The following is a 27,986-nucleotide window of genomic DNA, read 5'->3' as shown; positions in this document are numbered from 1 at the left end:
TAGCCTATCTAGCCTGCCAGAGGTTTGAGAGGAAGACTGTGGCACCTGAGTTGAAGCCCATCAAAGTTGTTTCACCATGGCACATGATCGGTATGCTTCCCAATTCAAATGTTGCCCTGATAAGTAGATTTGCAATGGCTGCTTTATCTGACCACAGCAGAATACAATATTATAAATATACATGTCACGGTTGTCATATGGAGGAGACCAGCATGGTAAGCATACATACTTATTTAATGAAAGAACAAACACTGAACAAAACCAACCAACCGTGACGCTAATATGGCTAGTGCAGACAGGCAACTAAACATAGAATAAGAACCCACAAACTACACAAGGAATATGGCTACCTAAATATGGTCCCCAATCAGAGACAACGATAAATAGCTGCCTCTGATTGAGAACCAATCCAGGCAACCATAGACATATAAACCCCTAGACATACAAAAAAACCCTAGACAATACAAAAACTAAACCAACCACCCACCCACCCAAACACCCTGACCTAACCAAAATAATAAAGAAAACAAAGATAACTAAGGTCAGGGCGTGACAATACAGTTGAAGTCTGAAGTTTACATACACCTTAGCCAAATACATTTAAACTCAGTTTTTCACAATTCCTGACATTTAATGAGAGAAAAAATCCCTGGTTAGGTCATTTAGGATCACCACTTTATTTTAAGAATGTGAAATGTCAGAATAGTAGTAGAGAGAATGATTTATTTCAGCTTTTATTTATTTCATCACATTCTCAGTGGGTAAGAAGTTTACATACACTCAATTAGTATTTGGTAGCATTTCCTTTAAATTGTTTACTTTGGGTCAAATGTTTCAGGAAGCCTTCCACAAGCTTCCCACAATAAGTTGGGAGAATTGTGGCCCATTCCTCCTGATAGAGCTGGTGTAACTGAGTCAAGTTTATAGTCCTCCTTGCTCGCACATGCTTTTTCAGTTCTGCCAACAAATTGTCTGTAGGATTGAGGTCAGGGCTTTGTGATGGCCGTTTAAGCCATTTCGACACAACTTTGGAAGTATGCTTGGGGTCATTGTCCATTTGGAAGACCCATTTGCGACCAAGCTTTAACTTCCTGACTGATGTCTTGAGATGTTGCTTCAATACATTCACATAATTTTCCTACCTCATGATGTCATCTATTTTGTGAAGAGCACCAGTCCCTCCTTCGGCAAAGCAGCCCCACAACATGATGCTGCCACCCCCGTGCTTCACGGTTGGGATGGTGTTCTTCGGCTTGCAAGCCTCCCCCTTTTTCCTCCAAACATAATGATGGTCATTATGGCCAAACAGTTCTATTTTTGTTTCATCAGACCAGAGGGAATTTCTCCAGAAAGTACAATCTTTGTCCCCATGTGCAGTTGCAAACCGTAGGCTGGCTTTTTAATGGCGGTTTTAGAGCAATGGCTTCTTCCTTGCTGAGCGGCCTTTCAGGTTATGTTGATAAAGGACTCGTTTTACTGTGGATATAGATACTTTTGTACCTGTTTCCTCCAGCATCTTCACCAGGTCCTTTGCTGTTGTTCTGGAATTGATTTGCACTTTCGCACCAAAGTACGTTCATCTCTAGGAGACAGAACGCGTCTCCTTCCTGAGCGGTGTGACGGCTGCGTGGTCCCATGGTGTTTATACTTGCATACTATCGTTTGCACAGATGAACATAGTACCTTCAGGTGTTTAGAAATTGCTTCCAAGGATGAACCAGACTTGTGGAGGTCTACACATTTTTTCCTGAGGTCTTGGCTGATTTCTTTTGATTTTCCCATGATGTCAGGCAAAGAAGCACTGAATTTGAAAGTAGGCCTTGAAATGCATCCACAGGTCCAGCTCCAATTGACTCAAATTATGTCAATTAGTGTCACGGGGTTCTTCCGTCAAAGGAGAGGCGGACCAATATGCAGCGTGGTTGAAGTTCATGTTTTTTTAATTAGAAAACTGAACATGAACACATAACCAAAACAACAAAGTGAAAACCCGAAAACAGTCCCGTGTGGCACAAAAACTAACACAGGAAACAATCACCCACGAAACCCAACACCAAACAGGCTACCTTTATATGGTTCCCAATCAGAGACAATGACTAACACCTGCCTCTGATTGAGAACCATATCAGGCCAAACACAGAAACAGACAAACTAGACAAACAACATAGAATGCCCACTCAGATCACACCCTGACCAAACAAAACATAGAAACATACAAAGCAAACTATGGTCAGGGTGTGACAATTAGCCTATCAGAAGCTTTTAAAGCCATGACATCATTTTCTGGAATTTTACAAGCTGTTTCATGGCACAGTCATCTTAGTGTATGTAAACTTCTGACCTACTGGAATTGTGATACAGTGAATTATAAGTGAAATAATCTGTCTGTAAACAATTGTTGGAAAAATTACTTGTGTCATGCACAAAGTAGATGTCCTAACCGATTTTCCAAAACTATAGTTTGTTAACAAGAAATTTGTGGAGTGATTGAAAAACGAGTTTTAATGAATCCAACCTAAATGTATGTAAACTTCCGACTTCAACTGTATGTTTCAACACCCATGTGAAGACCACCTCTAGTGAGAGCCCGGTTTTGCTGACTGAGTTCACCTTGACCACGCAGTCAGACAGGGAAAGGACTTTGTACCTGGCCTCTCAGTCGCTCCTGGACCTGCTGTCTTCAGGCAGGGTCAAATCAAATCAAACTAATTTAAATAGCCCTTCGTACATTAGCTGATATCTCAAAGTGCTGTACAGAAATCCAGCCTAAAACCCCAAACAGCAAGCAATGCAGGTGTAGAAGCACGGTGGCTAGGAAAAACTCCCCAGAAAGGCCAAAACCTAGGAAGAAACCTAGAGAGGAACCAGGCTATGAGGGGTGGCCAGTCCACTTCTGGCTGTGCCGGGTGGAGATTATAACAGAACATGGCCAAGATGTTCAAATGTTCATAAATGACCAGCATGGTCAAATAATAATAATCACAGTAGTTGTCGAGGGTGCAGCAGGTCAGCACCTCAGGAGTAAATGTCAGTTGGCTATTCATAGCCGATCATTAAGAGTATCTCTACCACTCCTGCTGTCTCTAGACAGTTGAAAACAGCAGGTCTGGGACAGGTAGCACGTCCAGTGAAGAGGTCAGGGTCCCATAGCCGCAGGCAGAACAGTTGAAACTGGAGCAGCAGCACGGCCAGGTGGACTGGGGACAGCAAGGAGTCATCATGACAGGTAGTCCTGAGGCATGGTCCTAGGGCTCAGGTCCTCCGAGAGAGAGAAAGAAAGAGAGAAAGAGAGAATTAGAGAGAGCATACTTAAATTCACACAGGACACTGTATAAGACAGAAGTACTCCAGATATAACAAACTGACCCTAGCCCCCCAAACTACTGCAGCCTAAATACTGGAGGATGAGACAGGAGGGGTCAGGAGACACAGTGGCCCCATCATATGATACCCCCGGACAAGACCAAACAGGAAGGATATAACCCCACCCACTTTGCCAAAGCACAGCCCCCACACCACTAGAAGGATATCTTCAACCACCAATTTACCATCCTGAGACAAGGCCCACAAAGATCTCCGCCACGGCACAACCCAAGGGGGGGGGGGGGGGGGGGGGGCGCCAACTCAGACAGGAATATCACATCAGTGACTCAACCCACTCAAGTGACGCACCCCTCCTAGGGATGGCATGAAAGAGACTCAGCCCCTGTAATAGGGTTAGAGGCAGAGAATCCCAGTGGAAAGAGGGGAACCGGCCAGGCAGAGACAGCAAGGGCGGTTCGTTGCTCCAGAGCCTTTCCTGTTACCTTCACACTCCTGGGCCAGACTACACTCAATCATATGACCCACTGAAGAGATGAGTCTTCAGTAAAGACTTAAAGGTTGAGACCGAGTCTGCGTCTCTCACATGGGTAGGCAGACCATTCCATAAAAATTGAGCTCTATAGGAGAAAGCCCTGTCTCCAGCTGTAGGCTTAGAAATTCTAGGGACAATTAGGAGGCCTGCGTCTTGTGACCGTAGTGTACGTGTAGGTATGTACGGCAGGACCAAAACAGAGAGATAGGTAGGAGCAAGCCCATGTAATGCTTTGTAGTTTAGCAGTAAAACCTTGAAATCAGCCCTTGCCTTAACAGGAAGCCAGTGTAGGGAGGCTAGCACTGGAGTAATATGATCACATTTTTTGGTTCTAGTCAGGATTCTAGCAGCCGTATTTAGCACTAACTGAAGTTTATTTAGTGCTTTATCCGGGTAGCCGGAAGTAGAGCATTGCAGTAGTCTAACCTAGAAGTAACAAAAGCATGGATACATTTTTCTGCATCATTTTTGGACAGAAAATTTCTGATTTTTGCAATGTTACGTAGGTGGAAAAAAGCTGTCCTTGAAACAGTCTTGATATGTTCGTCAAAAGAAAGATCAGAGGCCGAGGTCCTTCACAGTTTTATTTGAGACGACTGTACAACCATCAAGATTAATTGTCAGATTCAACAGAAGATCTCTTTGTTTCTTGGGACCTAGAACAAGCATCTCTGTTTTGTCCGAGTCAAAAAGTAGAAAGTTTGCAGCCATCAACTTCCTTATGTCTGAAACACAGGCTTCTAGCGAGGGCAATTTTGGGGCTTCAACATGTTTCATTGAAATGTACAGCTGTGTGTCATCCGTATAGCAGTGAAAGTTAACATTATGTTTTCGAATGACATCCGCAAGAGGTAAAATATATAGTGAAAACAATAGTGGTCCTAAAACGGAACCTTGAGGAACACCGACATTTACAGTTGATTTGTCAGAGGACAAACCATTCACAGAGACAAACTGATATCTTTCCGACAGATAAGATCTAAACCACGCCAGAACTTGTCCGTGTAGACCAATTTCGGTTTCCAATCTCTCCAAAAGAATGTGGTGATTGATGGTATCAAAAGCAGCTAAGGGCTAGGAGCATGAGGACAGATGCAGAGCCTCGGTCTGATGCCATTAAAAGGTAATTTACCATCTTCACAAGTGCAGTCTCAGTGCTATGATGGGGTCTAAAACCAGACTGAAGCATTTCGTATACATTGTTTGTCTTCAGGAAGGCAGTGAGTTGCTGCGCAACAGCTTTTTCTAAATATTTTGAGAGGAATGGAAGATTCGATATAGGCCGATAGTTTTTTATATTTTCTGTGTCAAGGTTTGGCTTTTTCAAGAGAGGCTTTATTACTGCCACTTTTAGTGAGTGTGGTACACATCCGGTGGATAGAGAGGCGTTTATTTTGTTCAACATAGGAGGGCCAAGCACAGGAAGCAGCTCTTTCAGTAGTTTAGTTGGAATAGGGTCCAGTATGGAGCTTGAACATTTAGAGGCCATGATTATTTTCATCATTGTGTCAAGAGATATAGTACTAAAACACTTGAGTGTCTCTCTTGATCCTATGTCCTGGCAAAGTTGTGCAGACTCAGGACAACTGAGCTTTGAAGGAATATGCAGATTTAAAGAGGAGTCCGTAAGTTGCTTTCTAATAATCATGATTTTATTCCTCAAAGAAGTTCATTTATTACTGCTGAAGTGAAAGCCATCCTCACTTGGGGAATGATGCTTTTTAGTTAGCTTTGCGACAGTATCAAAAATAAATGTTGGATTGTTCTTATTTTCCTCAATTAAGTTGGAAAAATAGGATGATCGAGCAGCAGTGAGGGCTCTTCGATACTGCACGGTACTGTCTTTCCAAGCTTCTCGGAAGACTTTCAGTTTGGTGTGGCGCCATTTCCGTTCCAATTTTCTGGAAGCTTGCTTCAGAGCTCGGGTATTTTCTGTATACCAGGGAGCTAGTTCCTTATGAGAAATGTTTTTAATTTTTAGGGGTGCAACTGCATCTAGGGTATTGCGCAAGGTTAAATTGAGTTCCTCAGTTAGGTGGTTAACTGATTTTTGTCTTCTGACGTCTTTGGGTAGGCAGAGGGAGTCTGGAAGGGCATCGAGGAATCTTTGTGTTGTCTGTGAATTTATAGCACGACTTTTGATGCTCCTTGGTTGGGGTCGGAGCAGATTATTTGTTGCAATTGCAAACGTAATAAAATGGTGGTCCGATAGTCCAGGATTATGAGGAAAAACATTAAGATCCACAACATTTATTCCATGAGACAAAACTAGGTCCAGAGTATGACTGTGCTGGTGAGTAGGTCCAGAGACATGTTACAAAACCTACTGAGTCGATGATGGCTCCGAAAGCCTTTTGGAGTGGGTCTGTGGACTTTCCCACGTGAATATTAAAGTCACCAAAAATGTGAATATTATCTGCTATGAATACAAGGTCCGATAGGAATTCAGGGAACTCAATGAGGAACGCTGCCCAGGAGGCCTGTAAGCAGTAGCAATAAAAAGTGATTGAGTAGGCTGCATAGATTTCATGACTAGAAGCTCAAAAGACGAAAACTTAATTTTTTTTGTAAATTGAATTTTGCTATCATAAATGTTAGCAACACCTCCGCCTTTGCGGGATTGTTAAGGGAATTTTTATCTATAATGACTAATTATGTATACATTTCAATCAGGGTGTACTAATCAGAATACAATTATGGTACTGTATATGTATGAATTTTCTTATCTGATCCCAGTACTGAAGTGAATGTGGTCAAGAGTTTAGTAACAATGACGGTCTGTTCCTTAGTTCATTCATTTATACAATCTCCAGATGGCAGGGACGGACTATCTCCAGACTGTCTAGAATGCTGATTTACACTGACTGATCTTGGCTTCAGGCGAGGAGGGAAGGCTCGAGAACTATAGGGCCTCTATACTAGTGTCATGAAGAGATAGAACATTTAGAAAACGCTGACGTCATTTTCAGTTTATAACCTGTGGAAAAATGTGTATGTAACCAGTACTCTCTTGAATTAAACGCTGTTACCTGACTTTTAAGACCGGGGCTCTGTCCATTCTTATAAAATATTAGGGTCTTACAAACCCTTCGAATGCATTGACAGAGTATTTAATTCTGATTGGGAAATAATACAGAGGAATTTAGAATTCCTTCAACAGGGATGCACGGGGGATATGGTCACTAGTGTAACCAGGAGGTGAGGCCTAATTTAACACAGTAAATTCATCAGGTTTAAGCCATGTTTCAGTCAGGCCAATCACATCAAGATTATGATCAGTGATTAGTTAATTGACTATAACTGCCTTTGAAGTAAGGGATCTAACATTAAGTAGCCCTATTTTGAGATGTGAGGTATCACGATCTCTTTCAATAATGGCAGGAATGGAGGAGGTCTTTATCCTAGTGAGATTGCTTAGGCGAACATCGCCATGTTTAGTTTTGCCCAATCTAGGTCGAGGCACAGACACGGTCTCAATGGGGATAGCTGAGCTGACTACACTGACTGTGCTAGTGGCAGACTCCACTAAGCTGGCAGTCTGGCTAACAGCCTGCTGCCTGGCCTGCATCCTATTTCATTGTGGAGCTAGAGGAGTTAGAGCCCTGTCTATGTTGGTAGATAAGATGAGAGCACCCCTCCAGCTAGGATGGAGTCCGTCACTCCTCAGCAGGCCAGGCTTGGTTCTGTTTGTGGGTGAGTCCCAGAAAGAGGGCCATTTATCTACAAATTCTATCTTTTGGGAGGGGCAGAAAACAGTTTTCAACCAGGATTGAGTTGTGAGACTGCTGTAGAGATCATCACTCCCCCTGACTGGGAGGGGGCCAGAGACAAGGGTGACCGGTTACGTGGTGGACTGTGGCTACGACGTCAACCACGCTGTCCCAGTGTTTCGAGGGCCTACCCCACGCTGTGCACCAGCTGGGCCAGGGAGAATAGGATGTCACGGCCCTCCTGACTCTGCTGCTGAAGGTGTCTGGAGCTCAGTTCTCCAGCGCCACACTTAAACATGACATTGTGACAAACATCAAAGAGCAGATGTGTTACATATCCACTGACCCCTCCTCAGAGACAGCCAACCAACCATCATCAACAGTGCCGATGTGGACTACCAGCTCCCCAACGGACAGATGCTGCCAGATCCTCTTCTCTCCTCAGAATTTCCGCATGGTGACCAAAGGCATCCCCAGCCTTCTGGTGAGCTCTACGTTGGAGAACGATGCAGACCTGCGGCAGCTGCTCCTAGACAACGTGGTCCTGACAGGGGGATCCAGCCTCCTTCCCACAGACTGAGGGAGGAGGCCTCAGCTCTGGCCCCGCCAGGGGACTTCATGGTGCCAGTCCATGTGATGGATACTACCTGGCTGTGGGGCTCCCTCATGTCCTCTTTCTCCATCTTTAGAGACATCTGCATCAGTGCCTTGGAGAACCAGGAGATGTGTCCATCACAAGTGCTGGGTGGGTCCATCACAAGAGTGATGCCTGATGCCTTTCCCTGGCCTGCTCACCAGAGACAATTAAGTGAAACACTGATTCTGATTAAAGGTATTTTTCCTAAATGTTTTCCAAGGAGAATAAACAGCACAAAATAACTTCGATATAGCATAGGCTGCAAGAGGGCAGACATAGGTTGGAAAGAAAAACTCAAAAAGTAAAAACACATTGGCCTATGGGAATAAGAGCTCATGTTTGGTATTTAAATGAAATGATTTGATTCCATGCTAATAATAATGAGTGGTTTTTGAACATCTCAGTCGCCATGGCATACAAAGCTGTCTGATTCCTTTATGCGTGTCTCCAGAAACCGTTATGTCACTGCAACGGGGAAACTGACTACCATCCCACTCCACTGTCTGCTCTTACGGGAAACCCCAGATAAATAACGCTGATTGAACGACAGATTGATTACTTGTCAGGTCTCTTAGTTGAAGAGACTTGCGCAATGGAAAAGTCAATCAGAATTGATGAGGACGGATCTGTAACCTGTCTGTGACCTAATCGAGATGCTGAGTTCGAGGATAAACTACTGCCCGTACACATCCCCGCCACACCATGTCCATAAATAATTATCCAGATTGTCTCAAGAGCGCATCGTAATCCGTCCCCTAGATAGGACTACCGGGAATCACTGTTAAAATGCACTCAACTATCTGCCTTCCCAAGCTGTCAATAGAGTTGGTTTGCTACTGAAATACTGGCGTTGAATGTATACATTTCCCTCAATGTATTGACAGTGTAATCTACGTATCTATACCTCAGTTGTTGTAGATTATATTATGTTTAGATAGGTAGGTAGAAAACAGTTTGCGTTTCATTGCATTATTGTAAACGGTGCCGTTTATTGAGCACTAGATGGCGGTACAGTATTAGACAGAAACAAACTAGAAATATTGAAGTCTAAGAATCTGTCATCAGTGCCAACACTTGTTGTTGATTTGGGTGTAATTTATTATAGCTGGGGTAAACCGTTTAAACAATTTGAACACCTTCAATCCTAAATGATATTGATACACTTTGATATTGTGATATTTATACACTTTCTATAGCAGACTGTCCACCAGTGCAGAAATTGTCCTTGCAAACCTTTGTGTCTTGCCTTTAGTAGGTCTAGGTCTATTCCATTTCCGTATAAACAATTTACCTTGGAGAGAAGTGCAAATTATGTTACAGAAATTGCATGAAATTAATACAATCTCAACAAAAAGACAAATGGTTTGGGGAGAATATTTGGTTGCAGTGCTATAAACTATATGCCAATGTGTAATTGCTCTAATTTGATTAATGTTGATGCAGAGATGCACACATTGACAAACTGTTTTGTTAAAGCACACAACAGTATTTTGATACTGTAGCCTACAGTACTTAGATTATATTTGCTCACATGTCCTCCACAGTGTCATGGGCATTGTTTGAATACTCTGTCTTGGTGCATTTTCTTAGGTTTCTCAAGTGTCCTTAATAGTGAAGATATCAAAACTATGAAATAACACATATGGAATCATGTAGTAACCAAAAAAGTGTTAAACAAATCAAAATATATTTTAGATTTGAGATTCTTCAAAGTAGCCACCCGTGGCTGTATATTTACCACCACAGATGGATGCTGGCACCAAGACCGCACTCAGTCAGCTGTATAAGGAAATAAGCAAACAGGAAACCACTCACCCAGAGGCGGTGCTCCTAGTGGCTGGAAACTTTAATGCAGGGAAACTTAAATCAGTTCTACCTAATTTCCCAAAACATGTTAAATGTGCAAACAGAGGGGAAAAAATTGTAGATCACATGTACTCCACACACAGAGACGCGGACAAAGCTCTCCCTTGCCCTCCATTTGGTAAATCCGACCACAATTCTATCTTCCTGATTCCTGCTTACAAGCAAAAATTAAAGTAGGAAGCAGCAGTGATCCGGTCTATCAAAAAAAGTGGTCAGATGAAGCAGATGTTAAACTACAGGACTGTTTTGCTATCACAGACTGGAACACGTTCCGGGATTCTTCCGATGGCATTGAGGAGTACACCACATCAGTCAGTGGCTTTAAGGTCCCCACAGTGACTGTACGTACATACCACAACCACTAGCCATGGATTACAGACAACATTCGCACTGAGCTAAATGGTAGAGCTGCCGCTTTCACGGTGCGGGACTCTAATCCAGAAGCTTATAAGAAATCCCGCTATGCCCTCGGACGAACCATCAAACAGGCAAAACGTCAATACAGGGCTAAGATTGAATCGTACTACACCGGCTTGGACACTCGTCTTATGTGGCAGGGCTTGCAATCTATTACAGACTACAAAGGGAAGCACAGCTGCGTGCTGCCCAGTGACACGAGCCTACCAGATGAGCTAAATCACTTCCATGCTCACTTCGAGGCAAGCAACACTGAGGCATGCATGAGAGCTTCAACTATTCCGGACGACTGTGTGATTACGCTCTTCGTAGCCGACGTGAGTAAGACCTTTAAACAGGTCAACATTCACAAGGTTGCGGGGCCAGACGGTTTACCAGGACGTGTGCTCCGTGCATGTGCTGACCAACTGGCAGGTGTCTTCACTGACATTTTCAACATGTCCCTGATTGAGTCTGTAATACCAACATGTTTCAAGCAGACCACCATAGTCCCTGTGCCCAAGAACACGAAGGCAACCTGCCTAAATGACTACAGACCCGTAGCACTCAAGTCTGTAGCCATGAAGTGCTGTGAAAGGCTGGTAATGTCTCGCATCAACACCATCATCCTGGAAACCCTAGACCCACTACAATTCGCATACCGCCCCAACAGATCCACAGATGATGCAATCTTAATTGCACTCCACACTGCCCTTTCCCACCTGGATAAAAGGAACACCTATGTGAGAATTCTGTTCATTGACTACAGCTCAGTGTTCAACACCATAGTGCCCTCAAAGCTCATCACTAAGCTAAGGATGCTGGGACAAAATACCTCCCTCTGCAACTGGATCATGGACTTCCTGACGGGCCACCCCCAGGTGGTGAAGGTAGGTAGCAACACATCTGCCACGCTGATCCTCAAAACTAGAGCCCCCCAGGGGTGCGTGCTCAGTCCCCTCCTGTACTCCCTGTTCACCCACAACTACATGGCCAGAAACAACTCCAACACCATCATTATTTTGCAGACAACACAGCAGTGGTAGGCCTGATCACCGACAACGACGAGACAGACTATAGGGAGGAGGACAGAGACCTGGCTGGGTGGTGCCAGAATAACAACCTATCCCTCAACGTAACCAAGACTAAGGAGATGATTGTGGACTATAGGAAAAGGAGGACCGAGCACACCCCCATTCTCATTGACAGGGCTGTAGTGAAGCAGGTTGAGAGCTTCAAGTTCCTTTGTGTCCACATAACCAACAAACTAGAATGGTCCAAACACGCCAAGACAGTCATGAAAAGGGCACGACAAAGCCTATTCCCCCTCAGGAAACTAAAAATATTTGGCAAAGGTCCTCAGATCCTCAAAAGGTTCTTCAGCTGCAACATCGAGAGCATCACAGCCTGGTACGGCAATTGCTCAGCCTCCGACCGCAAGGCACTACAGAGGGTAGTGCATACGGCCCAGTACATCACTGGGGCTAAGCTGCCTGCCATCCTGGACCTCTACACCAGGCAGTGTCAGAGGAAGGCCCTAAAAATTGTCAAAGACCCCAGCCACACCAGTCATAGACTGTTCTCTCTACTACCACATGGCAAGCGGTACCGGAGTGCCAAGACTAGGACAAAAATGCTTCTCAACAGTTTTTACCCCCAAGCCATAGGACTCCTGAACAGGTAATCAAGTGGCTACCCGGACTATTTGCATTGTGTGCCTCCCCACCAACCCCTCTTTTGCGCTGCTGCTACTCTCTGTTTATCTTATATGCATAGTCACTTTAACTGTACATTCATGTACATACTACCTCAATTGGCCCGACCAACCAGTGCCCCCGCACATTGGCTAACCGGGCTATCTGCATTGTGTCCCGCCACCCGCCACCCACCACCCGCCAACCCCTCTTTTACGCTGCTGCTACTCTCTGTTCATCATATATGCATAGTCACTTTAACCATATCTACATGTACATACTACCTTAATCAGCCCGACTAACCAGTGTCTGTATGTAGCCTCGCTACTGTATACAGTGGTGCAAAAAAGTATTTAATCAGCCACCAATTGTGCAAGTTCTCCGACTTAAAAAGATGCCATTAATACAGGTAACGAGTGGAGGACAGAGGAGCCTCTTAAAGAAGAAGTTATAGGTCTGTGAGAGCCAGAAATCTTGCTTGTTTGTAGGTGACCAAGTACTTATTTTCCACCATAATTTGCAAATAAATCAATTAAAAATCCTACAATGTGATTTTCTGGATTTTTTTCTCATTTTGTCAGTCATAGTTGAAGTGTACCTTAAGATGAAAATTACAGGCCTCTCTCATCTTTTTAAGTGGGAGAACTTGCACAATTGGTGGCTGACTAAATACTTTTTGCCCCACTCTATAGCCTCGCTACTGTTATTTTTCACTGTCTTTTTACTGTTGTTTTTATTTCTTTACTTACCTATTGTTCACCTAATACCTTTTTTGCACTGTTGGTTAGAGCCTGTAAGTAAGCTTTTCACTGTAAGGTCTACCTACACCTGTTGTATTCGGCGCAAGTGACAAAAAAAATCTGATTTGATTTGATTTACTTTGCACACTCTTGGCCTTATCTCAACCAGCTTCATGAGGTAGTCACCTGGAATGCATTTCAATTAACAGGTGTGCCTTGTTAGAAGTTAATTGGTGGAATGTCTTTCCTTCTTAATGCATTTGAGCGATTCAGTTGTGTTGTGACAAGGTAGGAGTGGTATACAGAAGATATACAGAAGACCCTATTTGGACCATATTTGGTAAAAGACAAAGTCCATATTATGGCAAGAACAGCTCACATAATGGAAAAATATATGGCACATGTGTAACGGATGTGAAACGGCTAGCTAGTTAGCGGTGGTGCGCGCTAAATAGTATCTCAATCGGTGACGTCACTTGCTCTGAGACCTTGAAGTAGTGGTTCCCCTTGCTCTGCACGAGCCGCGGCTTTTGTGGAGTGATGGGTAACGATGCTTCGTGGGTGACTGTTGTTGATGTGTGCAGAGGGTCCCTGGTTCGCGCCCGGGTATGGGCGAGGGGACGGTCTAGAGTTATACTGTTACACATGGAAACCAAACGAGGGTGGTCTATGATGATAGGTGGGATGGACTGAAAGTGGCTGGGGGTTGAGATTGAAGATTTTATGTATTATTATTATTTGACTGCTTTATATAAAAGTACCATCTATGTAAAATGTGTATGTAAAATGTGTATGTAAAATGTATGTATATGTAGCAAAAAATCTGTAAAAAAAACTAAAAGATATTTGTCCTCTGAAGAGGGGTAAATAATTGAAATATAATATTATTATTTTTTTACTGCACCTCAGATTGCAGACCAAATAAATGCTTCACAGAGTTCAAGTAACAGACAAATCTCAATATCAACTGTTCAGAGGAGACTGCGTGAATCAGGCCTTCATGGTCGAGTTGTACTGTAAAATTAAGCATAATGTGTAATTATGGCTCTAGTTTGCAGGAATGGCTGTTTCAGTTATTTGAAAAACGCAAAATTCTCAAATGTATGAATGGGGGCACAGCCCCCCCTCCCGGTCCACCCCCCAGGCATCCTCACATATTCTGTGCCCGCTAAATTTTTCAGGGCATTATGGCCCTGCTCATCAGCAAACGCTGGAAATATGAGTACCTCAAAATCCAAGTAGCCACTTAACAGTGTAGCCTAATATTAATTTTGATCGAAAAGTAGAAGGGTATAGTGGATGTTTTTCAATGGAGTGGAAATCCAGGAGCGAACAGTTCCAGATTATTTACGTGTATCTCTACTCGAACGGAAAAGTCAGGCAGAAAGTTGGAGTTCCCCGTGGTGCTTTGGCCAGGCTTGCGGATGTAGATTGTGTTGAATGTGTGTTGATACTAGAGCTCACTGGTCGATATAGGTTAAAAAATACTCTCACTTCCCTCCACGGAGGGGCAGTGCTCACCCGGGCACAAGCGTGCTCCACTCCTGGCCTTTTCGCGGGCTCAGACTCCTTACAAAGTTGTTTCCCACTAGGCATTATATGAATGATTACAATTAAATAATAGCAGGAAATTATGTCAATGTGATTATACTCACGAAGTTATAGTTAAAACATTTTGGTGTAAAAACACAGGCAGTAAGGCATGATTATTCTAACACGTTTTGGTCAAAAGCATAACATTTTGGTCAAAAGGCACAAGAACCAGATTCAAAAGCAGTTGCACATATAAGAGTTAAAAAACAAGTTATAATAATAACTATTATTATTAGGCTATTATTATTATTAAAAGTATTATTATTGTCATTATATATATGTATATAATATATATATATATATATAATTATCGGCCTATTTAAAATGATTTTGTAATTAGTGTTATCATAATAAAAAGTATACGTTTCATAAATCAAGACTGCTCAGGCATAATTATTAGGCGCATACAATTGACTTGACACATTTTTATTTACATTTTTTGTGATGGGAGCATTATTTGTATATAATAGTATAGTCTCCACGCTTTATCCTCGTGGTCCATCTCCTTATTTCATTTCAGAAACGTTTTGCCTGGGCATAGCATTGATAAAATATCGCTGTTGATCACTTGATTGATTACCTTGCTCAAAGGTCACGCGGGTGCGCGGTAATTTCCTAGTGCCGGGGGCTCCCTTCTCACTTTTTAGTCTAGCTTTGACAGCTCCCATTAAAAATATGTATTTATTTTAACACCTAAACAACCACACAAACATAACTAAATGCATTGAAATAAACAATCAATTACCCGATAATAACGTGCGTTCCTATTTTCTGCAGAAATTACGCAAGGAAACGCACTTAATTAGGTTAAAATAGGACCCAAACATTGTGGACCGCCCAACCCCTTTTTTCGATTGGAATTAAATTCGAACAATGGGAATAGCAAGCTAATAATTTAGCTATACTTGCAAAGGTTCTTGAACCCAATGAATGTCTAATAATTACAACCCACTGGGCTGCACATATCTCTCCAGCGTTCCCTGGTCCTGCCATTCCGCGCCTCCGGGTCAGCGTGTCATAATAAAGTATGTATTCTGAAAGTGGTCTCGAGAACAGTGAGTTATTGCAATGAATGAAAACTGTTTCCATTTAGGCTAATTGAGGGCGCTGCCTAGAGCTGTAGCTGTGGGTCTGAAAGGCTGCATGCCTGCCTGCGTCTCAAGCCACACTCTCCAGCACACGGTGTACTTAATAGCTCAATTTATGTCATTACTTTGGGGCTAGGCTGAGGTATAACCACAATAAAGTACCTATATAAACCCTTCTTGACTTGGTGACTTAAATTACTTGGGGATTTCTCTAAACTGTAAGTATGTTGGATGAATAACTTGAGACAGTATTTCCTTAATGACACCTTTATGAACATTTAACATGTAGTTTGACTGCAAATGTATTTGACTTAATTGGATAACACACACACACACACACACACACACACACACACACACACACACACGTTTTCTATTGATACTGTGGTAATGACTCAAAAGCCCACAGTTATCAAGGACAGTTATCTGCCTTTACACTTGAATTCAGATTTCAGAGAGGTATATTAGCATAAACGGGGTCCTACCTATAGGCGTATACTTGATTTGACTAATTTGCCATATTGAAAGGTATATTGGACATCGGCCAAAAGGATATCTTATTTTTGTCGTTTACAATTTAAATGATGTCATTACTTAAATCAATTTCAACATACTTTGGAATCAATAAATCGAGTTCAGAAGCCACTAAAGTGTTCACGTGCAAGATCAACATGACCTCATGAGGATCTAATTAATGAGCAATTACCTTAATTATACTCCGTTTTAATTAATAGACAAATACACCTTGCAGTTAATATCTCTCCACTACCACTACACTGCAATAGCCCAATAAGATTGTTGGGGTTTTCATTGTTAGGTTCATGTTGATACGGTTGTGCCCAAATCCGACGAGAGTGAAGCAAAATAAACCATTTCAATTGTGCAGCAGCCTTACCCAAAAGTTATAGACTATGCGAGTTCAACATTGATTTTGGTTATCAATTTGCATGCAAGCGATGGAATTTACGCATGCACGCCAGCAGAAAGAGGTATTCGTTCAAAGTATTTAAAATATTAAGAATTGTCACAACTTCACAAAAAAAAGCCTCGGGCAGCCTCATATTAGAGCTGTCAGTTCAACTGCCCACATACCAGGGGAGGGGAGGAGGGGTTCATTCATTTCCTAGTGGTCGCTGTGATGGTCAAAACACAATTAAAACATATAAAACATTTGATGAAAACGTTTCACATTAGTAATTTAGCCGAGCATTCATGAATGTGATTTCATTTAAGCACAATAGGTAGGCATGCATGTTGAAAGTTGAGAATAATAGTTCATTATAATAAATGTGTCTGGCTCTCCGTAGATCCGGGGTCGTGGCGTCTCCATTTCTGACTCAGTGATCTTTAAAGATCTGACACGAAGGGATCTCTCTCCGATTGCCATCTAACTAGATCAGTCATATCAAGAGATAAATCGTTCGAAACTTTTTTGGCGGTGCTGGTAGTTTTGTTATGCGCATGTGCGAAGGTGTCCAAACTGACAATGCTGGAGAGATAGCGAGTCTGGATTGAGAAACACAGAGAAAAGGACAGAGAAAAAAGAAAAAGGAGGAAAAGATCCAAGAAAAAATCTAACAAACCCACGCCGAAAGACTGGCATCATGAGGTCCAAAGGCAGGGCACGGAAACTGGCCACAAGTAGGTGCAATATCCCTTTCTTTGCCTTTTGAAACTGCCATCTTGTAAATGTGTAAATATCTCAGTTATCAATGCTGTTTCGCATCGACAAATGAAGTACAATATATTGTATCGTGTTACATGAGTGTCAGTAGAAAATATCTCCCACTCACGACTGAGCAGCGGTACAGTTTGGAGAAGTTGGTTCAGCGATTTCGAGTTGATGCTGTCAGTGCCAGTTAGTTTCGCGAATTCTGAAAAATTAAATTGGCGTTATAAGTAACACAAAGTTGTGCAAACGGTAGAGGCACTTCCCAGGGAACGAATACTATCGTTATTGCGTTGTGCTTTGTATAGTGGGCGCTACAGCGTTGGCCAATTCTCGTCCCGTCCTGCGACGCTGTTGTTGCACGCGCTTGGTTTCTGGCCACTTCAATTTGCAGGAGCGACTTTGAAAAGGCAGGTTGGCTCATTCAGATTTAGGAAACGAAAGATCCAGAATGAAATACTTATGCATTTAAATATAATCAGGTACCATTGCTGGTGCAACGACAAATGCCAAAAACATATATTTTTGCCCTGTCTGATGTATCATAGAATAAATGCTTATGGGGTGTTCGCTCTAACTATCATTACGTTATAGCCTTGGGTTATTGCACTGTATTGTATCTTTATTATGGTGCATTTAGTTTGAGCAACAAGTAAATCGTCTTTGTTATAGAATTAATGTTACGGTTTGGGTACAAAACGTGTTTACGTCTTTATGTTATGTAGAAATGTAATGCCAGTTCTTGATCAACTATTGCCTCCCGCACCTTAATAAGTTGAAGTTATTTGTATTTTACCACTGCACATTGAGGGGCACGGAGGTTTTGAACACCAATATTGAGTAGCCTAATAAACAATTTTTGTAATTGTGAATTGGTTAAATTATTAGTCTGAGTTCTGGAAGCAATTCAACCCCCTGGGAGCAACACACTGATTTGGGTAAAAAGTGTTTACTCCAATAAACTGTTATTGTGGTCTACAGCAATCTACCAAAATGCACAACAATGTTTATATAAAATGTAGGCCTATCAGCAAAATGGCAAGCGGATGCAGTAGCTATAATAATTATTTACATTCCTTCAGGTAGTTTAGGCTACACAAGTATAAACGTTTTTGATAATTATTTCAAATTGTGTATAGGCAATTTAATTGCATTTTCTGAGTCACTAACATCTCCAATTGTGTTTAACCTCTATGAATGTGTATAGCCTGTTGTCTACGTTTTTACAGTATTTTTCAGAGAGAAAAAAACGTTCTAATTTTAAGTATATAATTTGAATGTTTTTAATTATAGTTTCCTCATGTCTGGACAACAGTGTAGCCATAGGTCAACATCGGTAGGTCGCAGTCCTGGAGCCAGGAATCGCAGGTGTTATTCTTTCAATAAACGTCCGCGAGACCTGACAGTCATCTTATTGTGTGTGTTTGTGTCTGTGTGCGTGACTTTCTGTCTATATATTTCTGCTACACATGGATAATTTCTCTGGACCTTTCTGGAGCTCAGACAGGGGAGAAAGGACCTTAAAACCCTTTCCTCTTTAGGATGTTAGCCTACTTGATTTAGGCCTACACACTACACTCAGTGGATGACACTCGTCCAACCAGCAGTTTTATTTAGAAAACTGATTTGTGAGTGTTTTGTTAGTTCAAACAATTCTGGGCATCGTTTCCAAGTTGCGATGTAACTTAACGATAATCGTACCAGATGCATCGTTATTTACGAGCCAACTTTTTAAGTGTTTCCCAAACAAGCACGTAGAGAGAACGTTCGCTAAGTGCATGGTTAGACCATGTGTCGATGCTGATAGGATTGGAAGAAAAGCAGAGCTGCTCTCGGATCAGCTTTCTCTATTCAAATCAACATCAACATTATTATTATTCCATAATACTGACGATGGATCAGCTTCTAATCTAGAGAGATGTTACCACCTATGGCTACAAATAGGCTATTGAAGCGGCTCATTATGCGTACCCAATAATAATGCTCTAAATCACAGATTGGGCACATCATTGCCCACATGTTGTCACACATGAAATACATTTAGGCAAAAATTACAGACAGTAGCCTTGTCGCAAAATATAACTAAAATAGAACAAATATATTGTACATATGGCCTATATAGATAGGCATGTAGCCTATGTATATTTTAATGCAGTCATCTCTGTTCTCATTTGAAGCATCAACTTCATTCTGAAGTTATCTGCAATCACCAGGTCCGGCCCAAGCCTTTTGGGGGCCCTGTGCGAAATGTTGTTGCAATTTCCTGCAATTCTACACATTTTGTCATGGGGTGCAGAGAAAATGTTGCCGTTTTAAAGTAACTTTGCTGCAATTCTACACATTTTGCCATTGGGCAGAGAGAAGATTTTACAGTTAAAATAAATAAATAAATAAATATATATAAATAATAATGCAATTCTAGAAATGTTGCCATTGTGAGGATAGAAACATTTGCAGTTTTACAGCTATTTTCCTACACATTTTTAAAAACTTAATAGGGGCCCCCTGGAGGTCAGGGCCCCTGGCCAAGTGCCCTTCATGCCCGGTCCATAATTCGACCATGATTACTACAAGTTTAGATAGCTGGCTAGACTAATTTACCAATCTAAAAATGGTTAACTGACATGGGCTAATTGGGTGACTGTCAGTGACTGACATAACAAGAGAAATACTTCTGATGGACATCCAAATATAACAATTTCACCTTGTGTATTCTACTATTCTAACTCTCAATAGTAAGTTGATACCGCAACTGAGTTCCCTCAAAAATAATATATATCGAATATACAGTACCAGTCAAAAGTTTGGACACACCTACTCATTCAAGGGTTTTTCTCTATTTTTACTATTTTCTACATTGTAGAATAGTAGTGAAGACATCAAAACTATGAAATAACACATATGGAATCATAGTAACCAAAAGAGTGTTAAACAAATCAACATATATGTTAGATTTTAGATTCTTCAAAGTAGCCACCCTTTGCCTTGATGACAGCTTTGCGCACTTTTGGCATTCTCTCAACCAGCTTCACCTGGAATGCTTTTCCAACAGTCTTGAAGGAGTTCCCACATATGCTGAGCACTTGTTGGCTGCTTTTTCTTGGACTCTGCGGTGCAACTCATACCAAACCATCTCAACTGGGTTGAGGTCAGGTGATTGTGGAGGCGAGGTTATCTGATACAGCACTCCATCACTCTCCTTCTTGGTCACATAGCTCTTTCACATCCTGGAGGTGTGTTTTGGGTCATTGTCCTGATGAAAAACAAATGATAGTCCCACTAAGCGCAAACCAGATGGGATGGCGTATTGCTGCAGAATGCTGTGGTAGCCATGCTGGTTCAGTGTGCCTTGAATTCTAAACAAATCACATACAGTGTCACCAGAAAAGCACCTCTACACCATCACACCTCCTCCTCCATGCTTCACGGTGGGAGCCACGCATGCGGAGATCACCTATTCTGCATCTCAGAAAAACACGACGGTTGGAACCAAAAATACAAATTTGGACTCATCAGACCAAAGGACATATTTCCATTGCTCGTGTGTCTTGGCCCAAGCAAGTCTCTTCTTCTTATTGGTGTCCTTTAGTAATGGTTTCTTTGCATTAATTCGACCATTAAGGTCTGATTCACATAGTCTCCTCTGAACAGTTGATGTTGAGAGGTGTCTGTTACTTGAACTCTGTGAAGCATTTATTTAGGCTGCAATCTGAGGTGCAGTTAACTCTAATGAACGTATCCTCTGCAGCAGAGGTAACTCTGGGTCTTCCTTTCCTGTGGCGATCTTCATGAGAGCCAGTTTCATCATAGCACTTGATGGGTTTTGCGACTGCACTTGAAGAAACTTCCAAAGTTCTTCAAATTTTCCACATTGACTGAACTCCATTATGGCTGTTCTTGCCATAATATGGACTTGGTCTTTTACCAAATAGGGTTATCTTCTGTATACCACCCCTACCATGTCACAACACAACTGATTGGCTCAAAGGCATTAAGAAGGAAAGAAATTCCACAAATGAACTTTTAACAAGGCACACCTGTTAATTGAAATGCATTCCAGGTAACTACCTCATGAAGCTGGTTGAGATAAGGCCAAGAGTGTGCAAAGCTGCCATCAAGGCAAAGGTTGGCTACTTTGAAGAATCTCAAATAGAAAATATATTTTAACACTTTTTTGGTTACTACTTGATTCCATATGTGTTTTTTCATAATGTTGATGTCTTCACTATTATTCTACAATGTAAAAAATAGTGAAAATAAAGAAAAACACTTGAATGAGTAGGTGTGTCCAAACTTTTGACTGGTACTGTATATCTTTTATAATGTTTTGGTCTGGTGCCCTCTTCGTTCAAAATACACTTAAATGAGTCACATTGATTTGACAACAGCAATGCGAGTCGAAGGGCTTTATAACCATAGGCCTACTTTTAATATGAAAAGTTTGTCAGGAAGAACTTTAAGAGCTACAGTATACAGACAGGGACACTCATTTTTTTATTTCCTGTGCTTCATGGATTTGTCTCGTGAACTTCAGTGTCATTGCGATGCGTTGGGCCTTTGGCACCGATGACCGGTCAAGACGGTATGAAATAAACCCAGCACAGTCCGCTCTCATCAGGATCTCTTACAGACTGTTGTTTATGGCAACATGGCCCAGTATTGGCATATTTACAGAATATGCTTGAAAAGCAAACGATATGCATATTTTTCTGGGATCACTGACCAGGCAAAGGGCACGCACGCACACACGCACGCACACATCAACAATGGTTTTGTAGTGCATTTAGTACTGGTGTTGGTGCCTGCTGCAATCGGCCTAAATATTAACAGTCCTTTGAAGGAATGCGCCAGGCTACAGCACCAGCCGGTCCGCACTTCCAGTTCCAGGCATAGTTCTAAATCATTTCTTACAATCTGAGAATAGGGGGGATAATTTGAGCGATATTTAAATATGATTATTTACTCAAGATGTAAGAGGAGGATTTCTAGGCTACCTATTAAGTCAGAGGTAGAGAATGTGAACGTTCTAATAGCTCGTTCTGGCATGTAGCCAGCTCTGCACAATGTCAACAGTGAATATTTAAATTCCCAGACTCCCCATAAGAGGTCTGCGGGTAAATGTGTTCAGTGTGCGGCCTGTCCGGATAAGTTCTGTTCAGAGACATGTAGGTCTCGTCGCTCAACAGGGAGTGTTTGTTCTCGATGTGCGCATGGCAGGCAGATGATAAAACATAGTGGAGTGAGTTAATGGAGGGGGAGTTGGTACACAGTAAAAAAGGGGGTGTAAAAATTACAGTGTTGACTTATTTTAACCCCGGATGAGTATTTTCAACATTATGAGGAGTCAATGAGCTCTAGTGTCGGAATTAAATTGTGTTAAATTGAGTGTCAAATTATGCAGGTATTGCAGTGTAAATTCAACTTAATTCAGTGATTAAATAACACTGGAGAGTGTAACTAAACCAGTGTTAAATATTATTACACATTTATGTGTGAATTTTAAGTCAAAGACCAGTTTGTGTCAAATTATCTCTGAAAATGTGACACTACCTGTAGAGTAACTTTAATACTGTGTAAACTGGGACCAAATGTTTTCTGAAACAGTGTTGAATGTGTAGGTGGAGAGGTGGTAATATAAGTGTATTTGTTGGGGGGAAATGAGTTCAAACTCACCCCTCGTGCCGTGCCGCCCCCCCCCCCCCCCCCCCCCCCCCCCCCCCCAAAAAAAATGATCTCAGCTAGGACTTTAGGCATAAAGTAACTCCTTCATGTTACCAAAATTGCCTCACAACTAAATGCTCAGGGAGTAGTGTGAGATGTCTGACCCATGGTGCACCACTTGTAATATCCTCAAAAAGAAGATATAAGATTCATATGAATGCTGAATTGGATTGTAATTTTCCAATGCACACCCATGTATTTAAAACAAAATACTTTTGCTTTATTCACACATATATGAACGACATAGGTTTGAAACAATGAGAGGATATTAGGCATGCTCATGCCACACTTCTAAATTATATGTACCCATCGGAATAGTGTTAAACTAACACTTTTCCAAGTGTTCACAAACTAACACCCCTAGAGTGTTACTAACACCCCTAGAGTGTTACCTAAACCATCTAGACTGGAACAACCATTTCAGTAACTGGTCAAATAAGTCCAACCCCTTACATAGTGGATTTGTTTTGAAAAATGTAAGTTATTTATCGGTGTATAGTACAAGATCAATGAATCAATCAATATGCATGCAGAAACATAGATATTAAAACAAAATATTCTTAAACGCAATCTCCAACAAAGCATTCTGGGAAGAATGATAATGAGGCCCCTCCCACATCTTTTTCACTCTGAGAGAATGAACGGAAATGAACTCAACACAGCCCAGTAACAACAACACCATGCAGTGTTGATTCAACTGTGATTCAAATAACACTTCATTTATTCACCACATGTGGTGTCAATTTCAATACCACTGGTGTTAACTCCACTAGAGTCAACACTCAGATATAACACTCACAACACTTTTAACCTTATCACCGAGATTTTAACACTTGCAAATTTGCTGTGTGTGTGTCAGTTTATGTGAATAGTCCATAAATCAATGTCTTGACTTAGCCTTATGCACTGCATTTGAAATTGTATTAAATGTATTTGGCATTTCTACATAAAAACGTAGAAAAACATTTGTTTTATTTGGATTATTAGGTTATTTTTTGTTCCCTACTTGCTTTGGTGGCTTAGTATTCCCTCAGAGGCAGGAGTGAAGACTAGATAAAGCTGATTGGAATAAGCTATAATAGATTTAAGATTGCAGGTCGACTCTGTGTGTTGAGGACGTGCTATTCAGAACTGGGGGAAATGTAGTCACTATACCTTACTCATCAATGTAAAGTGTGTGTCTGTGTGTGTTTGTGTGTATATACAGTGCATTCGGATAAGTATTCAGACTGCTTGACACATTCCACATTTTGTTACGTTACAGCCTTATTTGAAAATTTATTAAATTGTTGTTTCCCCCCCCATCAATCTACGCACAATAACCCATCTTGACAAAGCAAAAACATATTTTTAGAAATTTTTGCATATGTATAAACATATATATTTTTAAATATCACATTTACATAAGTATTCAGACCCTTTACTCAGTACTTTGTTGAAGCACCTTTGGCAGCGATTACAGCCTTGATTGAGTCTTCTTGGGTATGATGCTACAAGCTTGGCACACCTGTATTTGGGGAGTTTCTCCTATTCTTCTCTGCAGATCCTCTCAAGCTGTTGGGTTGGATGGGGAGCATCGATGCAAGCTATTTTCAGCTATCTCCAGAGATGTTCAATCAGGTTCATGTCCAGGCACTGGCTGGGCCTCTCAAGGACATTCAGAGACTTGTCCCAAAGCCTCTCCTGCATTGTCTTGGCTGTGTGCTTAGGGTTGTTGTTCTGTTGGAAGGTGAACCTTCGCCACCGTCTGAGATCCTGAGCGCTCTGCAGCAGGTTTTCATTAAGGACCTCTGTACTTTGCTCCGTTCATCTTTCCCGCAATCCTAACTAGTCTCACATTCCCTACTCTTGAAAAACATCCCGACAGCATGATGCTGCCACCACCATGCTTCACAGTAAGACATTTGCCATGAGACTCAATTTCAAGTCTCATAGCAAAGGTTCTGAATACAGATGTATATAAGGTATTTCTGTTTTTTTATTTTAAATACATTTGCAAACATTTCTACAAACCTGTTTTCACTTTTTCATTATGGGATATTGTGTGTAGATTAATGAGGAAACATTTTATTTAATCAATTTTAGAATAATGCTTTAACATGACAAAAAGTGGAAAAGTCAAGATGTCTGAATACTTTCCGAATACACTGTGTGTATATATATATATATATATATATATATATATATATATATATATATATACACACATATATGAATATATTCTATATACATAGATATAGATATATGTGTGTGTGTGTGTGTGTGCGTGCATGCATGTAGGCTGGCCTAAAAGCCAATGTATGTTTGATCCGAAATGTGGACAGGGGAACTGTATGCACGATGTGACGCAATTAATCTGGAGGCATGCGGGCACAATTAAACTCTGTACCGCATCGCTGTGTGCCTCTCAAATGTAACAATGTGGAGGGCTCAGTATAGCTGCACATTGACATGATTGGTTTATGGTAGGTTAGGGCGCGAGGTCCTGTGTAAACATAAACTAACTTCCTCGACAGCTTCCTTCACAACAGCTCTGCTCAGCGAAAGCAAGAAGTATACATTCCCTAACTTCTTCAGAGTCCCGTATCACCGTAAATGCTGTACGGCAAATGCAGATGTCTGATTGACCATGTGAACCCTTTAAGAGTAGGCATTGCGTGGTCAAAGTGACCGTACAGCATTTAATGCGATGCAGCATCCGCAGACATCAGGGCTTTCATACTTCTTGTGCTTACGGAGCAAAGCTATTGTGAAGGAAGTTGTCAAGGAAGTGAGTTTGTGTAACGCCCCCACCTACCGTCAACTCGCGCCAATGAATTAGCTTTAATTCTGCGCTCGTACGTGCATGTGTGTGTTGGTGTGAAAGCGCGCGGCGCATTCTGCCTGTCAGGGCTTCCTCCTTGCCGACGAGTGCTTCCTCCTTGCACTGTGCAATGGGCCATGCATCTCGCGTTTGTCTGGCGGACCTCATTAAAAGGGTTAATGTATCGTGCCATTTAAAAGGTGAGAGGAAGTGGGTGCGAGCTGAGAGACCCTGTTAAATAGTCGTTGTCCCCTCTCAGCACTTTTTGCATGCACTCCCGCTCCGTTTAGATCCAAAGTTCGGTAAACAAATGTTCCGTATCTCCCTGCGCAATGATCCGTCTCAACTCGTCATATTTCATGCGTACTGTGGACGAGAATATGTTTATATTATCTCCCGCTTCAGCTCCTGAAAGTATAGGCCTAAAGCCTAAAATTGGATACATTACGTTGTTCATTCATAGGCCTAAATATTTCTTCCAAATGTATAGGTCTGATTTTAATATAGACCTTTCTTATTCTCAACCCAATTAGTAGGCTGTCTTTTTTTGGGACAAAGTGGGGGCTGCATAGTTTGGTAGCATAAGGAAAACCTTTAACTTTTTGTGGGAAACACATCAGGGAACAAACCAGTCCTATCCCACCAAAATGTTGAAATGGTCAAGAAACCCATCTGTCAGAAAAGAGTGGTATACTACTGTATTTGCCTGTCTCAGTAGTCAGTCATCTCAGTGTATGGTTGTTGTAACATTAACATTTTGTGCTTGTGTAGTATGTGCACAAAAAAACATGCATCACTCTGTGTGTTTTCGCATGTGCGCATGCCTATGTTTAAATGTGGTAACATTTGGGTCCTGTGGGTGCAGGGGGACAGTCCCCCTCATCCATCAACGCCCCCGTCTGCATGAGTCGCCCGTCCACTTTCCTCACCCACTGTGTCAGAGAAGGGGGTCTCTCTAAACCCCCCCAGGTCTGATGTAAATGACACTGTGACCATGCCACTATGCTGTAAACAGTTAGGCCTAGTTACTAGGTTAGTGGTTTGTTTATGTGTTGTTGTCAGGGCGATGAAGGATGGCCCTGTCAGTGGGCTTCAGGAGCCCCTCGTTCCCCCGGGTTGGTCCCTGGGGGCCCGGCTCAGTGGGTAGCCCTAGGGACCCGTGTCACAACATCCCCTCCTCTCACTCTATCTACACTGCAGAGTCTGGCATCTCCAATCACTGTTTAAAGAAAGACAAATAAACCTATACGTTTGTGAATGTGCGTTTGTACGGCTTGTTATATAGTGAAGTGGAAGCTAAAAATGTGTGTATTTGTAAAATCAAGTGATGTGCTCTTTGTGTGTGTGTGTGTTCGTGTGTGTGTGTGTGTGTGTGTGTGTGTGTGTGTACGCGGCACTGTGCTGTGATGGGTGAGGCGGGAGGGAGGAGGGTGGGTCTATGGCACGGCGACCCAGAGTGTGGGAACACCAAGGGAGGAGGCTGGGGGGATGGCGGAGGAGGCCCCATGTCAAGCCTGGGAACCAGTGTGTTTACCGCAGGGAAACCGTACCAACACAGAACAATGAGCTAACCTTACCCCCTTCTAAATAAAAAAAAAGTGATTTCTGCTTTCTTCCCAAAGGTCAGTGAGTTAGAGATAGGGAGGTTAACACAAAAGGCTACAGTCTGCCCGGCGACTACAGTCTGGGCCACTCGGGTGCCAAGGCTGAGGTCATTATCAACAGCAGGCCCAAGCTAAGCATATTTTTATAGATGCGTGTGTGTGTGCGTGTGTGTGTGTTAGAGAGAGAGAAAGAGAGGAAGATACAGAGAGAGTGAAAGAGAGGGAGATAAAGAAACATAAAAAACATGTCCTCTTATGTACGAAAAGCATGTACCGTGTGTTTATGTGCACAGTTTTTCCAATAGATTCCATTCCTGTTTGTTCGAACCGTTCCCCAAACATATGATTGATTTGTGTGTCTGAGTGCAGTAGTTATTGTGTGGACACATTGCTGATGGTGCAGTCTCTTTCCCCTCAATGAATGAGGCAATATGATTGGTTGGTACGTGTGGAGAAATGATGTCCCATAGCTAATTAAAGGGCTTCAATCATGTAGCTGCTCCAATCCATTACCTGGAGCAGGTATCAGCTCGCCTGGATCCCAGATCTGTTTGTGCCGCCTTGCCAACTCCTTGTCATTACAGATGGGACCCAGGCTAGGTATCAGCT

The 27,986-nt window shown here is 42.0% G+C and overlaps 1 protein-coding gene and 1 pseudogene across 1 annotated transcript in view; both read left to right on the top strand.

Moving 5' to 3' along the window:
• The first annotated feature begins 76 nt into the window (after positions 1-76).
• Positions 77-14,149, top strand: LOC139385420 (uncharacterized; annotated as a pseudogene).
• Positions 14,150-17,120: 2,971 nt separating this feature from the next.
• Positions 17,121-27,986, top strand: part of LOC139386028 (histone-lysine N-methyltransferase MECOM-like) — a 191,279-nt gene continuing 180,413 nt past the window's right edge. The window contains exon 1 of the mRNA XM_071131413.1: positions 17,121-17,221. Coding sequence (XP_070987514.1) covers positions 17,185-17,221 — 37 coding nt within the window. The 5' untranslated portion in view covers positions 17,121-17,184. The remainder of the gene's footprint in view (positions 17,222-27,986) is intronic.

Source organism: Oncorhynchus clarkii, chromosome 27 (genome assembly GCF_045791955.1).
Source record: "Oncorhynchus clarkii lewisi isolate Uvic-CL-2024 chromosome 27, UVic_Ocla_1.0, whole genome shotgun sequence".
NCBI lineage: Eukaryota > Metazoa > Chordata > Actinopteri > Salmoniformes > Salmonidae > Oncorhynchus > Oncorhynchus clarkii.
This window is presented reverse-complemented; position numbering and strand designations above follow the sequence as displayed.